Source organism: Amblyomma americanum, chromosome 4, assembly GCF_052857255.1.
Source record: "Amblyomma americanum isolate KBUSLIRL-KWMA chromosome 4, ASM5285725v1, whole genome shotgun sequence".
In the NCBI taxonomy this organism is placed as follows: Eukaryota; Metazoa; Arthropoda; class Arachnida; order Ixodida; family Ixodidae; genus Amblyomma; species Amblyomma americanum.
In genome coordinates this window covers 178,808,642-178,824,047 of record NC_135500.1, presented here as the reverse complement: position 1 = coordinate 178,824,047, position 15,406 = coordinate 178,808,642, and the positions used below count along the sequence as shown (strand labels likewise).

Here is a 15,406-nt window from a genome sequence, read left to right as displayed (position 1 = left end):
GATGACTGGTCGCGAGAGGTTGCTTGGGAAAAGCTACCTGGGTCGCGCGAGTCCAACCGGTGGAAGCACCTGCCATCGCAGGTTAGTGGCACATCACTTAACCTCTGCACCTCTGCACCAGGAGTGGTATGAGGACTCTGGGGACCCCAATCTACGAACGTAAAGTCGAGAATAACAATTAACCCACTAAAAATGCCGTGTCATACCCTTAAGGCGGAGCTTAAGTTTCCCTTGCAAATTATTTCTGTGACATCCTTTTACTTTCCAGTTGCGTCCTCGGGCAATGCTCTTCTCTCAGCTCAAAAGACAGTAGGTGATGATTCCTGTGTCCCCGTCGTGTGATTTGCGGCCGAATACTACCGTTACGCCTGGAACCGGTGTTGAAGTGACGTTGCGAATAACTCGCTCGCTATTCTCACGACGGACGAAAGCGCATTTATTCGTGTGGAGTGCACTTTAGAGAGGAATTTGTCCGCATCGTGGCGCCTTTGATGTCTTCAATAACCTTTCTTGCCGCGCGGGTGAGCGGGAAGCTGCCCGCCGTCTCGTTGGTTTTGGACCAGTCGTCGTACTCCGCATCGAACAACGCGAGGCCGAAGGGGACCCTGCCTTGGCTCGTGTAGGACAGGCACATCTGCGGAAGTGAAGACGATTACTCGTGGTCGCATACATGTGCATGCAAATGAGAACAATGAGCTGTGCAAACTGAAGCAACTAAATGAGCTCCCTAAAAGCGTCCAGAAGATCCGCATGGGAGAAGTCCCAAAGATTAAAGCCTCAACGATAATAGAACAAAGTGATAATATTACAGCATCTCCTACCCCCCGTCCTCCTAATTGCCCTTCTTGATTAGAGGTTCTTTGCTTTCCCGCTTTTTAATAAGCGTGAGTCTCAAAAAGAAAACGTAAAGATGTTAGTTTGAATGAAAACCAAATAGACCAGTTTGAAACGCAGTGTTTCCGGCATTTGCCTGCAGCGTCTGCACAAATCTATTGCGCAGACAGTGCGACACATTTAGGTTGTTGCAGAGAAGAAAAAGGCCGGTTTAAGCAATCTGACATCATGATCTACGCCAGCGAGAAGCGGGGGGGGGGGGGGGGGGTGTTCTTTTGACATGATGTAACCAACGCGTGTCAATCAGTAGGTTACTGCGACCTCTGCACGTAATTAAGAAAAGGTAAATGGATTTCGTCAAGAAAAACATGCTGTACAGATTCACAAACGAAATTAATGAAGTTCGTTAAGACAAATGCGTTCGAAAAGGAATAAAACTAGGTGAAACATTATTGCCAAAGACAAGGAGCCTTGTCTAAAGCCTCAATGGTCGGAGGTGGGGGTGAGTATGAAAAAATTATAGCAATCAAAGATTAGTTAGTCTGGGCACTGGCTGGGCATTTCAGAATTCTTAAGTGAGAATTACAATAACGAAATGCTACGGCACACTGCACCAAGTGGTTTCGATGCACATGCTTGGCTCTTCCCGCCTTTGTTCTCCCTTTGTAGGTTTTAAACTACTCTGTAAGCTAGTTATTGCCCGCCATGCAATATAATGCGCACCCTTGCTCCTAGCACCCACGCGTAACGGAAGTAGCAGCTGCTGCCTGTACTTACCTTCATGTATATGGTGGCTGGAGAGTCAAATAGCAGGGCTAAATTTTTATCCGGGCTGTATGAGACCATCACCCAGCGCCTCTCGTCGAGGAAAGTGTTCTTTGGGCCGAAGGCTGGGTTTTCCTTTGTCTGCAAAATTTACAGCACAAACAGGAAACGTGAGATCAGATTGCATAAGACTTTTACACTGAGAACTGTTATTGGCTCAAACGCGAGATCTCGGTCTTGGCGATGCCTGCGTCACGCGCAACCGAGAGAGGAGGTGCGCACATGCGATGACCCTCACACGGGCTCCATTCGGGGTGGTACTCGTGCACCAAGCAAGCGCCCGCATGTGCTTGCAGTCTCTCAATGGATGAGTCCTTCCAATTCCACGTTACCATGACTACTGTTACGCAGTAGGGACGCAGGCGCCTGAGAGAAGAGGTCGTGCTGGGGTCTGTATGTTCTAGACGGTGTTGGGCAAGCGGGGTATGCGCACAGGGGGCTGGCAAGTGTGAAGCCGGCTGCATTTGGTATCGGTGAGTGGGGATTTTTTTTTTTGTACCATGCGAAGTGGGTGACGTCAATAGTCAGGAATGAACAGGCCACGTAGTACGATGAGAAAGGCGGCTAGAACAGACACTGCTGCTGCGTAAGCGTGACAGCTCCAGCACCTCTAGCTCTCTCTGGATTATGCGGTACATTGCCGTAGCCATAGCGTAAACTTTTATCGGGTTATACAGAAACGAAACTGCATTCTTTTTTTTTGCGTGTATTATGACGGTGGATTTGTTTTCTTGGTTTATGCCACTTATGTTTGCTTCAGAAATTCACTTCGCAAAACAACGCCCTGAAGGAAGTCCAGGGGTATAGATAACAACAAAAATGCAGCTCAAGGAGGTGGTGATCAAAAAGACAGGTACACTCTTCCACTGCAAATAATAGAAACGAAAACAGGCAAATCCTCCCTCCACACGTATACAGATGACTATTGAAGTTTTCGGCTGTCACAGTTTGAGGTGACATTTCATCCAGTTGCGTTATTTGGTTGTCAACTCCACTTTACTATTGCGACGTGTCTTGCAATATGGAGCAGTAGTGTAGTATAGCATGACGTAATATTGTATTGTGCAGTATACTGCAATGTTGTATAATATAGCATAATATTGTATAGCATACAGTATACTAAGAATATTAAGGTTTTCAGACAAAATATAATTTACAACCATGGCAGATAATCCCTATGCGAAATTCATTATTACATTCAAAGTGCTGAAGAGCGCGCAACATTTATGAAGCTGCTAACTACAAGCTTTTTCTTTCGTTCCTCACATTTTTGCATTTTTGCTATAAAAATGCGAAATAATTTGGTTTGATTTGAAGTAAAAGGACAGCAGTAAGCCCTGTTTCCTTTCAAACCGCTTGTCCAAGATCCAAAAAAGCAACAAGTCCGGACGACCGTGACAACGATAACAAGGAACGCAGAATCATAGCCAGGAAAATGAAACGCTCCTCGATGAGGGACGCATATTTACAGAGAGAAAGAAAACAGACATGGGCAGCATGCCATCTAGATAAGGTACGAGCTATCGTGTGCCATGAAAAGTGCAACTGCAAGCCCAAATTCGCGAGGCTGTGACCTCATGGCTGGTACTCACGTAAGTGAAGTGCTGCAGCTCGTAGAGATATTCTTTACTTTCGTACGGCTCACATTTGGCACCAACCATGTAGGCGGCCTTGTTTTTGCCGCCACTCTTGGACCTGTACCACCGCCCAGCCAGGGACATCGATACCGCTGTCCTCGCATCTTCGAAGGTTTCTTGGTGTTCACTCATGTACAACAGCGTATAGTTCTGGCATCAAGGCAAAGAAAAAGAAACCGAAGGTACCGTCTCATACCACGATAGTTTTCTTCAAAGCGATTGTGCTTATTTTTTGTTTTAGCTGCCAACGGCGACCTCAGGCACAGATAACCGAAGATGTCAAACCGCTTCATTAACAACTCTTGGTGGCATTGATGAGCTGTCCTGTACACAAGACAAGAACCCTACGTTCTAAGCAAGTGTATGAAGGTTTCGATACCTGAAATACATCGTTTGTTCAGAACAGGACGAATACGAGAGGAAATCAGCCACGGTCGGAGTACAGCGACGCAGTACTTTATTACACTGACTGCAACTGCAAAAATAGCGAGAATATTTTTTTTCAGGTGGACATTGTGCAATCAGCTCGGACAAACTCGTATTCAGCTAATATTTTCGTGCTACTGTTGCCGCTTCAGGCTTCGGTAGCCTTCCAATACTGAGTTGCAAACACCGCGGAACTGCTTGACTGTCTTCTAATTACCGCTCGTGGACAAAAAATGAACAGTGTGAATGACCAGTGGCGTCGTCTTTCTCCTCCGGTGGAAGTATCGTACTTTCAGTAATCTGCGATGTTTGTGGTTTGTTCAAGCTACTTGCCGAGGCAACACTGCCACTACGGGTAGCGGGATATTTCCACTCAGTAGTGCTCCGATAAATTCGTTCAGCTTTTTGGCGCCTCTGCTACGCTTTCAGCGTCCACTGACAATGTGCCAGCTGGCCTGCGAACCGGCAAGCGCATCTGTTAGAGGGCGGCTCCTAGACTGTGGCCCGGAGTGCTTCGAAGCAAGCTGAAATGTGAAAGTTGAGTATTTCGTAGTTAACTCAGTTTCACCATGTGGAACAATAACTTGAGAGTCTACTGAACTTGAACCGGGACCGCACCGGTTGCCTATAGTGGGCTGGGCATACGCTCACATGCGGAAGGTGCGGGTTTCGATCCCCACTGCCGCCGGGTACCCACCGGTGATACAACGGACACAAGCTTTCCTCTGTCCTGCTGGTGGTCGGCTTATTTAGGGTAAAATGCCTGGCCAATGGGCGACTGACGCAACCTTGAGAAGACCAAAATAACTTGTGCCGGCGCTAAGAACGCCGCCGGAGTGCAGCCGGCCTGTCCTACTCACAGCTGCCTGCAGTTGTTTGACCGAGACTGTACATGCAGAAATGACCTGACTGATAAAACGAAATGCCCGAGAACAGTGTATATTCGTGCCGCGTTAGGATTGAAAAGGCCCACAGCTTTGAGCACGCCACGAATTTAGCAAGGGAGCGAAAACTTGGGAGGTAAACGGGGGACCATCGGCGAAGGGTGGTGCTGAGCTCGGAAAGTGTACTGACCAGGCTCGGGTGGTACTTCGTGAGGGAGCCTTTCCAGTAGGTGGAGCCCTGTATCGTGCAGTCCGTGCGTGTGTCGTCTCGCCCACTGAAGTGAGTCCGAAGTATCAACACGTCCACGGTCTCCTCACTGGAAGGAGACGAATGCTTTACGGAGAGTGTGCGTTTTGACTCATATCAGACTGGCAGCATTGTTCTTTTCGCGCCTGGATTCAAGTTGGAGGAGATGTGACACCGCTTTTCTTAATTGGATAGGAAAGAAGCTGGTGGTTTCTGTGAAAAAAGCCGGACTTTGCCTCATAAGTGCTTAAAAATTCTCGCCATTCGTTAATACGAACAATAGATGCAAATAATCCACGCGGAGGCATGAAAACTTTTCTGCCTTTGTATTCAAGGTCCTCGTTGAATGAGTTTGATGAGAGTGAAAGCCAAGGAGTGCAGAAAATCTGCACGAGGCATTAGTTTATGTTTTCAATCCACGTGCGCTTTTACACTGCAAGAAAGAGAGAAAAACCCTAAAAAGGATTCCTTTCCAGCCAATGGCGTCGGCCGATTCTCACGACTTGCTAGCATGAGAATGCAAAGAATGGCAGATGAAAGGGGATAGTCATCTCCCTCCATGGTCTGGAATGGACCCCACCCTGAATTATCGTGCCGCTCCCTGCATTGTCACGCAAGCAGGGTGACGAGAATCGACCGATGCCAATGGCTGGAAGGGGGTCCTTTGACGGGGGAAAGCCGCTTCGTTCTTGAGTTGTATCCGACTATAGTGTCCATAAACACCACCCCTAGAGTAGCACGCCATTGACATGATGGAGATGGAGGATTCAAACTTTTGGAGAAAATTCGCCTCACCGCCAGAAGAAACTACTTAGAAAAAACTAAACCATTTGTGCGGTTGGGAATAATAAACAAAGTGAACAGTGCCCGGTGCTTCAACGAAGGGAGATACATAAAAAAATTTAATGAGGAAAACCAGGTATTGCCTTCCACACATTGTACATACACTCTAAACAAGAGTACGCCTATACGGGAGGAAAAAGGAAGTAAGCTGTCCTCCAGCGCACACTCTTTTGTAAAAGGGTGTGCGCTAGAAGATAGCTCAGTCCCTTTTACTTCTTTCTCTTTAGAGTGTAGATTTCGGCCCTCCAGATAAACCACGAATATGGAAGCGAGAGTGAATCGAATAATATTTATGCAGTTCGCTGTCGAGGATTGACTCTCGTTTAGTAGCGATAAGCCTCCACCGTGCGGGGCCAGGCTGCTATAATATGAGCAGATGGCCGAGGCGGCAACAGCCTGGCGTACTCAACAGCACCATTGCTTTCTCTTTCGTGCCAAATTTTTGGACAATTGCTTAGAATAATTCATCACCTCATATGTACAGTGAAGGCTTCGTAAATGTTGTCGTAGTTCTTGAACAGCGTAATTCCAAGCACGATGTATGCCTTTAGTCCCTTCTTTTCAAGGATCAGCCCTTGAAGGCGTTTACATTCCTGGAAAAAAGAAACAATGGAGATATGGCACCAAGCACAAGCAGGATTTTGCAAAGTTAAGTGTTCAAGTAGCACATGCTTGCCACACATGCTGAAGGGCTAACTAGTCAAAGGGAAGATCACTTGGAAGTGCTTAAGCACCTCAGTGTCGTTCAGAACATATTTTGCCTAGACTGGGATACTTCATTCTAGAAGTAATCTTAAAACTTCAAGTAAATCCTGTGAGAAGCCAAAAAAAGCGGTGGCCTGGGGAGCATGCAGCGTTCACTGCCCCGCCGGAGGATCATTAACGTACTCGTCGAAATAAAGATTTGTATTCATATTTCTGCAGGTATCATTCTGCATCCATTTCACCCCGATATTTTTTATCCCTTCGTCCTTATTACATGCGATCTCCGCGCCGTCTACTTCGGGCCTAAGCGGCGGCACCATCTCTTCGGCATCACCGAAAAAAAAAGAAACCTCGTACAGTTCGCAACACGTCATTTTATGCCTACCTTTGCGTGATTTAGCCAATGTTTATTTTTTTTTGCGTAAGAACATTTTCTCCTCACGAGACGATGTTTAGCCAAAGGCTTGACTAACAAGCTGAATATTAAACATTTATGTTGCTAATGTCAAGCTGTAATCGATCATTTTACACCCTCAACTAGAATACACATCTTCAATTTGAATACCTAGTAAAGGTTACTTAGTTTATTCCGTAGGTGGCATACAAAACCGTGCAGGTCGTTTTATTGCCCAAGTATATAGCTGACATCACACATTAAGCCATCGCTGACCTTCAAGTCTTTTGAATCCTGCAGAAAAACAGCACTTGCATCTCAACAAGATTGTTTACAGCAATCATCCTTTCACTCTACCTCTCACCCAGCCGAGTCGGACACCTCACATATTGCGTAATCTTTCATTTTCAGACGGTTTTGGCGAGAAACGCCACTTTGAAATCATAAGCCTTGCCACGTGCTATTATTTACTGGAATAGCGTTCACAACAGCATCGTGCAGCTCTGGGACCCCGTTATTTCCAAAGAAAAAATCAGCAACATTTTGTTCTGAGGCGTGTTTCCTCCTCGTTACAATTTTAGTTGGCTGTTTTGTTTACTATTCTGTAACGAGGTTCAATTTGTTCTGTTCTCACCCGAGTTGCCTATGTTAGCCCCCTGACATGATACACAAGTTGGTTTTATTAGGGGCCCGCGAGGAACTCGAACAAAACAGAAATAAATATTTCCTGTCATTAAATGTTTCTCCTGTGTAAAGCACTACCTGCGTTCGGTATATGAGCGGACATCATTTATTGTGCAGTGTAATATTTCATGGGCGTCCTATGTAGAACGCAAAATTATAAACAAATGCGTACACTCCCAGAGCACAAGCTTGTGCAAGTGTCTTGTGTAGAACTCCATTGCATAAAAATCAAGTCCTCACTAAAACAAGCAGTGTTAGTCCAAGGAAAGTGCTCACCAGCAAACTCGGAAGTCTAATGAACCATATTACGCTGCATGTAAAAGAAATTTCTATTAGCCCAGACAGCGACGCAGAAACATGGCTAAAGCTTCCGTCGTATCAAAACATGAATGCTAAGCGTAAGCGATGCTTGGGGTTTCGGTTAACCTTGACTGGTCTTGGAGTTGGCTTTTCTGAACCACACAGATGACACACGCGCATCTAGTTCGCATGCGGGGAGCTGACTGTTCATTTGATGGTTGTGAGAGCGCTGCGGTAAGCTAAGCAGCTCACAATGTTTGTTGTTGTGCAGTCATGGCATGTTTATTTTTCTACCAGGCGCAGTTACGTCAATTGCAAATTAGTTCCAAGCAAAATGAAGTAGAGCTTCTGAAAAAAAAAATCTGCGAGCCTCATCTAAATTTACTGGTCTGGTGCTGGGCAGAATATCTGTTGACGTACCGTAACCCTCTGACAACTTTATGCTTATAGCTCAAGTGGTTGCGAGAACATTAAAGAAGCAGACTCGACTTGATTTGGAAAGCATATGCCATGAAAGAACGCGAAGGGCTATAAAGGATTGTGATTCAAAAAACAGCAAATTGCCGACGAGACTAACTGCTAAGTTGTTAATGTGCTATGAAAGGGGCAAACAAAAATCAGGCGGGCTTTTGTCTAGCTAGACATCTTGATTTAATTCTACAGAACCTCAAGCGGCACCAAACTTTTAGCCGCCGCGGTGGCTAAATGGTTATGGCGCTCGGCTGCTGGCCCGAAAGACGCGGGTTCGATCCCGGCCACGGTGGTTGAATTTCGATGGAGGCGAAATTCTAGCGGCCCATGTACTGTGCGATGTCAGTGCACGTTAAACAGCCCCAGGTGGTCGAAATTTTCGGAGCCCTCCACTACGGTGTCCCTCATAGCCTGAGTCGCTTTGGGACGTTGAACCCCCATAAACGAAACCAACCATACTTTTTGATATTTATCGAGTCTGTTATTAAGTTTTAACAAGATCATTATGTAACAAGGTCACCACTATGTATTGAATGGTTTTCTTCGAGACATCATCAACTACGCTGCGAACAAAGCTTGTTGGCGTCAGATAACCTTGGAGATGACCTTGCCTGAACTGAACCGAAGAGTGATAACGAACGTACCTTGAGGAAATCGAAGATACGTTGGGCTTGTTCCTCGTTCGTGTTCTCGTCAGGCACGAAATCGAGAACTCCGAGGTCGTACACATTGTTGCTCCACAAGTACGGCAGGTAGTGCTTCTCAGCTGTGTTTGACGAGAACTCGGCCTTAGCGATTTCAGCAGCCCTGAACAAAGAAAACAAGAGCACAGAAAAGAGAGAGTCTCTATTACTCAAACGGTAACAGCTGGACCATCACGTGCGCGCTTAGGCGAGTAAGCAACTGCTTGAAGTAAACTTGAGACACCGAAAGAGATAGAGAAAAATAACGCCGCCACAACAGCACCAAAATACCTGATACTGACTACAGAGATTAGTTTGGACAAAGATAATAAAGTGCCCTGCCCGCGCCGCCAGAAGGAACAATGGGCTATGATACTCACTGCAGTCGAATACAACTCAAGAAAGAAGCGCCAGATACCCCTCAAAGAACGCCCTCTAGCCAGTGGCGTCGACCTGGTTTCATGACACCGTGGTTAATCCGATTAAGCCCTGGTTATCGCCCCTTGCGAATTCACGCTAGCAGATTCAAAGGGATCAGTCAAGATGGAGAATTGGTCGACATCATTGGCTGGAGGTGCTGCTTTGAGGGGCATTTGACGCTTCGTTCTTGAGTTGTATCCGACTATAGTAAGGCATAGCGCTCAGTCACTGTCGCATTGCAACCCGTAGCGACGTCCGGCGTCAAACAGAGCACTGCGAGCATATCAGTGCAACGTACGAGGCCGCTGTCTTGGAGGCGCCGACACTCATGCTCTTACTTCTCTTTTCTGAGCCTTCTTCACTCGACAGCCTTGACACGCATTTCGCCAGTCGCGTCAAACAGTAGCCCACTCCCTGCTATTTAGTTGACTGGACTACCTCCCCGAACTGACTCGACGGCGTTTACATGAGCGATTAAAATTTGTCAGGTCGACTCGATGCGACCCCGTCGGGTTTGTGTAAGCGCGGAGTCGATGAGGTCCTTGGTTGAGTATGTGGTGCGCACTCACCCTGCGGTGACGCCCATGCCGAATCGGGTGAGCTCGTACTCCTCGGCGCGACGGAGAAAGCGCCGCAGGTGCGCCAGCTTCTGGTCGTGCACGGTGGACAGCGCGTAGCCGGGGTACTTGTAGAGCGAGTCGAAGAGCGCAGCGTCGCACAGGCCGTCCTCGGGGAACGGCGACGAGGCGAGGCTGCCGTTGCCGTAGACGCACACCAGGGGCCGAGGCCCGAGCTCTGCGAGCACAGCGGGAGAGGCACGAACGTTGAAGTAGCCTATATCTCTCATCCGACCGACGCTACATTGTCGGTGACAGCGTTTGCTGACGCTCACTAAGCGAATGCCGCAAAGGCAGCGCAAAGCGCAAATGAAAAATTGAAAGTTAAGCAAAATTATTGGGCACAGCGCAAACCAGATGGAGCTTATAGACGAGAACGCTCACTTCCATCAATGGATCGCTTCTGTGCTGAGAATTATTCTATGCTATGCATCCAGGTCACCAACTCGCTCAATTTACGTCCCTTTTGCGCATGCACGCCTCTCTTCCTCCAACTTCGTTGCTTAAAAACACACTGTCAGCTCCTAATGCGCATGCGCCGTTCATGTTGGCAACAAGTACGGGGGTCCAATGGCAGCAGCTGTCACTGGCCACTGCGCAGGCGCACTTGGCGCCCCGCGGAACCGGATAGCGCCTGCATCTCACTATTGCGTTTGTTTCCAACCGCTTTTCTCCCACTACCCAGAGGGCGCCACATCTTGCGAAAAGGGCTAAGGTCGAATTTTGTGTTCAACATAACTTCTTATGATCCATCCAGCTGGTAGTTCACATGCTCTCAATAGATATATCGACAAACTAGCAGCGTCTCTGTCTATTGTTTCCCAGCCACGTGTTTTTTAAAAAGAAATTTTCGCATCTTCTCGTTTGCGTCTGAAACTTTTTCCGCAGCCAAACAGGAGCTATTTTCAGCTGCACCTGTCGTGGCTTCTAGTGTTAGATAATAGAGCGCATACTACGCGGGGCGGTATTTTACCCTTTCATATCGTCCGAGACCAGTGGCCGCTGTGCGAGCTAATAAAGTGAAACGGATTCGGGAAGCTTTTGGATACAACCGATGAAGATGGTCATAACGATTGCAGACTTTTATGCCGCAAGAGCTGCCGTGGCAAAAGAGCGCCAAGAACGAAGCATTAACAACATTCCTCTTTGTAGACAGGTCTGGAACCGAGTGAAAAAAACTTGATCGTTGAGTCGCATGACTGTAGTCACCAGTGCACTGAGAACTAAAATCGAAATGCTCAGAGTAGTCGCACGGGTTTCACCTGTCGAAGTATTCATTAATAGGGCCGGTATGGTATTAAATTTATGTTTCAAATACATTCCATTTCTTTTTTGTTTTAGACTTTTCTCATTGGCTGAAACAATGCCAGGCACCCGTTGCCGCCAGGCTATGCCAGTTAATGCGTCGCAGAAGAGCGGAATATAAAGGAAAGAAAAAAGAAAGCATAATTATATAAACTGAATAACCACCGCCTGTTAGGCGAGGCGCTACGCATGGATTCTCCAGCCGAGCGCAGATATACACAAAACGACACGAAAAGATCGAAGCGAATGAAATTTTTACAAACCTAGTGTAAAAAGAAAAAAACACATAAACTGCACTGAGTTATGTCTTTCGTGACGTCTTTCGTCTATTTGCGCTGTGCTGGGGAATGCATCGCTATATTCGCCGGCACAGGTTCTGAATACTAGTACAAGAGTAGTAGGCTGACGGCTCATTCGCGCCCTTATTGTAGCACCCACCGGGGTGTAGTTCTTTCGGTGACAATGTCTTGTTAATTTTCCCAGGCTGCTGAGTAACTCTTTCAGTTTTCTGGGTACTGGTCACCGGATGCTTGCTGACGCTGCTCACTTTCCTAGTTGTAGTTGCCGACGGCTTGATGACTTCTGGAGTCTTCTTCACTGTTGAAGCAGGCGGCTTGGTGGCACTGACTACCTTGGTAATGGTGGTGGCTGCAGAGAGTTCGGCAACACTGGAGAGTTCCTTTTCGGTGGTCAATGTCTGCGTGCTGGCGCTGGTAGGCTTCTTAGCGGTAAATGTCGACGGTTTGGGTTTGGTGGGCGGCGTCTCGGTCTCGCTTGTTAGGAGCTCTTCGGTGGAACCGTGGCGGGTCGCGGGCTCCTGCTTTTTAGTGGCTTGCCTTCGCATGAAAATGTAATTCGTAGCCGCAGTGGTCTCCGACGCCTCCTCCTCGGATTTCCTTTGGTCTGAAGAGCCTGAAATCACCGCCATTCATTCATAGCTGCAGTCACGTGACACAGCACAAATGCTTTCGCGTCACCTCACGTAAGCCGTCTTAGGTGCCTCCTTGAATTTTTTTAATGACGGGCGGATTTTGTACTCGCGTAGGAATCAGCGGACCCAGGAAATTGTCGAGACGAGGAAAATGATTATATATGGCCCTGGTCGCGCCAGTAGCTTTACTTGATAAAACATTGAACTTCTTGAATGATGAAATGGTGCGACAGGGGTGCGTTTTGTTTTCGGCTCTTGGGGCATTCCAGTTGTCTCTTTTATTTCTGACTGACCATCCTGATTGTAAAAAAAGTTATATATTTCTTGCAATCACAATAAAATCCAGGTGAAGTTTGCGCCTGTTTATGTCCCCCTTTGATGTGCTGTCTATTGTATGCACTGAAATTCCAAAAGCATGAAGAACCAACTTGCCCGAAACGCAACGCTTATGCAAAGACGAGACAGAGAGAGACGGTAGATAATCCCCGACGCAGCCTTACCTCTGCCAGCAACAAAGAAGAGAACGAGCATGCCGATGATCAAAATAAATATTGCTGTGGCCAACAAACTGTGATTCCTGATTGCTTTGCCTTCCTGCTTGCTATGTGTCCTGCAAAACGCATTCACACGAACGCTACACCAACTCGCAGATGGGCTCGGGTCTTCTGCATGGTGTTTCAGACCAAGCAGCCGATTGGTATGTTAGCATGAAATACTTACAGTAACGTGCTCTTTTCTAGAGGAAAAGAAATCAGCATATGATGAGAACTTGACAAATGTTCATCTGGATGAGCGCATAACAGCTTTAGGTCCTTAAGTGCCATAAGAGCGAAGAAAAACTGCTGGTGCCTCCCAGCCGACGACGGAAGAACTTTAGACGCGATTACGAAAAAAAAAGAGAAAGATATCTTGAAGCTGATCTTTATCCGCATTGAGGAGCGGAACTCGTCGCATCCAGTATCTTTGCGTTAGAAAATATTATGCCATAACTTAACGATTCAGTGAAAAATCCAGTTAACAAAGAAGGCTTTATGTTCTGAAGTTGATGGTCGTACTCTGAGTGCAGAATAAGCACAAAGAATACTTTAGCGCATTTATTACAGAGGTCCTGCGAGTCGTGAGGAACACGACCGTGGTTACAGCCGACTATAATCTGCAGAGCCGAATAAAAAATAGACAAAAATACATACGCACCTGAAAGCGCAGTGGTGAAAAGTGTCGACTCATCTAACGAGGAGCGAGAAAGAAGAAACCGCAATTTTACTTCACCGAGGAAAAAAAAAATAGGACATGCAAAGCCGTTCTCTAATGCCCGAAGTCTGGCACACGTCCTCTGTTCATTCACTTCGTCGCGCAGCCGGTCGACGCGTAACATTACACATCGCCGTTCGGCGCAACGCCGCTTGCGATGGCATCCTGCTCACATACCACGGTGTTGGCAGTTTGTCTAACCGTCGGAATAACTGCTCCAGGAACTGGAACGTACGGCTTTCCAGTTTTTTAATAATGTCACAGGAGTATGGACCAGAAGGTCGACCAGAACCGCAGTGTCGAAAAGGACGACAATACTCGCATCTGTGTTATTACTAGGAAATTGCAGAGCTGTACGATGACGCGCATAAATGGGGCTTGTCCATAAGCCACGGCATGCCAATTCCGATGATGGTTGAGTGCGCTTGTCAGCTGTGCTTGGGACGAACAACCACGACGCTGGACTAGAGATTCTTTGGCATGCGGGACCCCACGAACTATATTAACAAAGAGTTTATTCGTTTCTGAGAACGTCGTGCCACGTCGCTGCGCAACTGCGAACTGCGCGTAACTATGCGTTGCCATTGCCCAACATTTCTGTCAAGCGCGGATGAAACAAATAAAAGAATGGTATCGCCAAAAGTTCTTGCCCTCCTCAGAAACGAAGAAGGGATGTCGAAAGCTATTCTAAATCTTTTCCCCCGCACGCATAGCAGCGTCCTCTGCAAAGCCAAGGTTGGCCTTGGGCAGAGCACCCGAAGGAGTATTTGCAAATCGTGTTCGGGTTAGCGCGCAGCTTCTTATTTTCCAGTTTGTGCTTGGGGTTAAACTGGTGAGCAATATGCACTTGGATGCCCGCGAAGGAGCTCAAAGTTGGCGTCGTAAATTTTATCCACAGTTTAAGGAAATAAATTCGCCTGACCACGGAAAAAGTAAAAAGAAATGGATGGAAGCATTCAACATCGAAAAGCTGGGGACGAGTTTCGGAGTCATACGCCGCTGCGCCAGGTGAGAAGGGTTTCACGTGCGTATTTCACACTGTCGTGTCGCTGCCGTAGGAGGCGTGGCAATCGCGAGCTGTACTGGCTAGGATTTGCAAACAGGCAGCAAGAGGATAACGTGATAACAGAGCGCACACTCGAGAGGGCGTCCTTTCTCTTGCCAAACCTGATAGTATTCCAATTGGCGAGCACATGAATGCGAAATATTTCCGTTTACATATACTAAGACGGCGAAGCTTCCCACTCTGCATTGAGCCCTTTTCATTACTGTCTGTTGCAGAAGTATATCTCCACAGAAGGAATGGAATGACATGTCGGTATTGAACGTGATAATTTCGCCTCATTGATAAGAATTAAAAGCTTGCTTGCTGGATAAAGTGCTCAGAAGAATGTCACAGCGTATTAATGTAGTTACATGAGGAACAACGACATGAGCTTGAGTGTGTCACACGCACCGTTCACTATATCTCTAATGTCGATACGGATTTATCTATTAAGCTGACTTGAATGGGCGTGCTGTACACCACCCGACATCGACAAGGTTTTGTCGGAGCCTACTATGGAGCCGCTGACTGGACACTGTTGTCACGACAAGCATAAACAGGTGCGTTTAACATTATAAAAAATGCATATCAGAATCTATTCTCTTCAAACATGGTGATTTTTGTTCGATTTATTTCAAGGAATGTTAGCTTTTGCCGAAATTTAGTCATTTTGCTATTGACGTCAGTCTTAATGGTCTATCACGGCATTGTCTCAGAACTCGGGCGTCTAGTACGTATGATGACAAGCGAAAAGGCTTTCACGTTCAATGTCAGTTCAGCCAATGCATGTTGCTACTCTTTAGGGTAGGAAGAGCTAAGAACTAATGAAGAATCGTAGGGTGCCACTCTTTCCTGTACTGCTTGTTTACGGCGTCTGGAAGCTGGAACGCGGTAGCAAGTGCTT

The 15,406-nt window shown here is 47.0% G+C and overlaps 1 protein-coding gene across 1 annotated transcript; it reads right to left on the bottom strand.

Annotated features, from left to right (window-relative positions):
• Positions 1-436: 436 nt before the first annotated feature.
• LOC144129925 (uncharacterized) lies at positions 437-12,810 on the bottom strand. The gene is made up of 9 exons (XM_077663984.1): positions 12,707-12,810; positions 11,714-12,187; positions 9,923-10,148; positions 8,895-9,057; positions 6,168-6,289; positions 4,797-4,923; positions 3,252-3,446; positions 1,612-1,740; positions 437-634 (listed from the first exon to the last, which is right to left on the bottom strand). Exons 1-9 carry the CDS (start codon positions 12,735-12,737, stop codon positions 437-439), a joined length of 1,665 nt encoding a protein of 554 aa, XP_077520110.1. The 5' UTR covers positions 12,738-12,810.
• Positions 12,811-15,406: the final 2,596 nt, after the last annotated feature.

Excerpts from the sequence above, each read along its gene's own strand:
- LOC144129925 (XM_077663984.1), bottom strand. The coding sequence starts at position 12,737 with ATGCTCGTTCTCTTCTTTGTTGCTGGCAGAG. Across the intron at positions 10,149-11,713 it reads ACCGAAAGAACTACACCCCG|AGCTCGGGCCTCGGCCCCTG; the intron begins GTGGGTGCTACA and ends CTGTGCTCGCAG. Across the intron at positions 6,290-8,894 it reads GTATCTTCGATTTCCTCAAG|GAATGTAAACGCCTTCAAGG; the intron begins GTACGTTCGTTA and ends TCTTTTTTCCAG.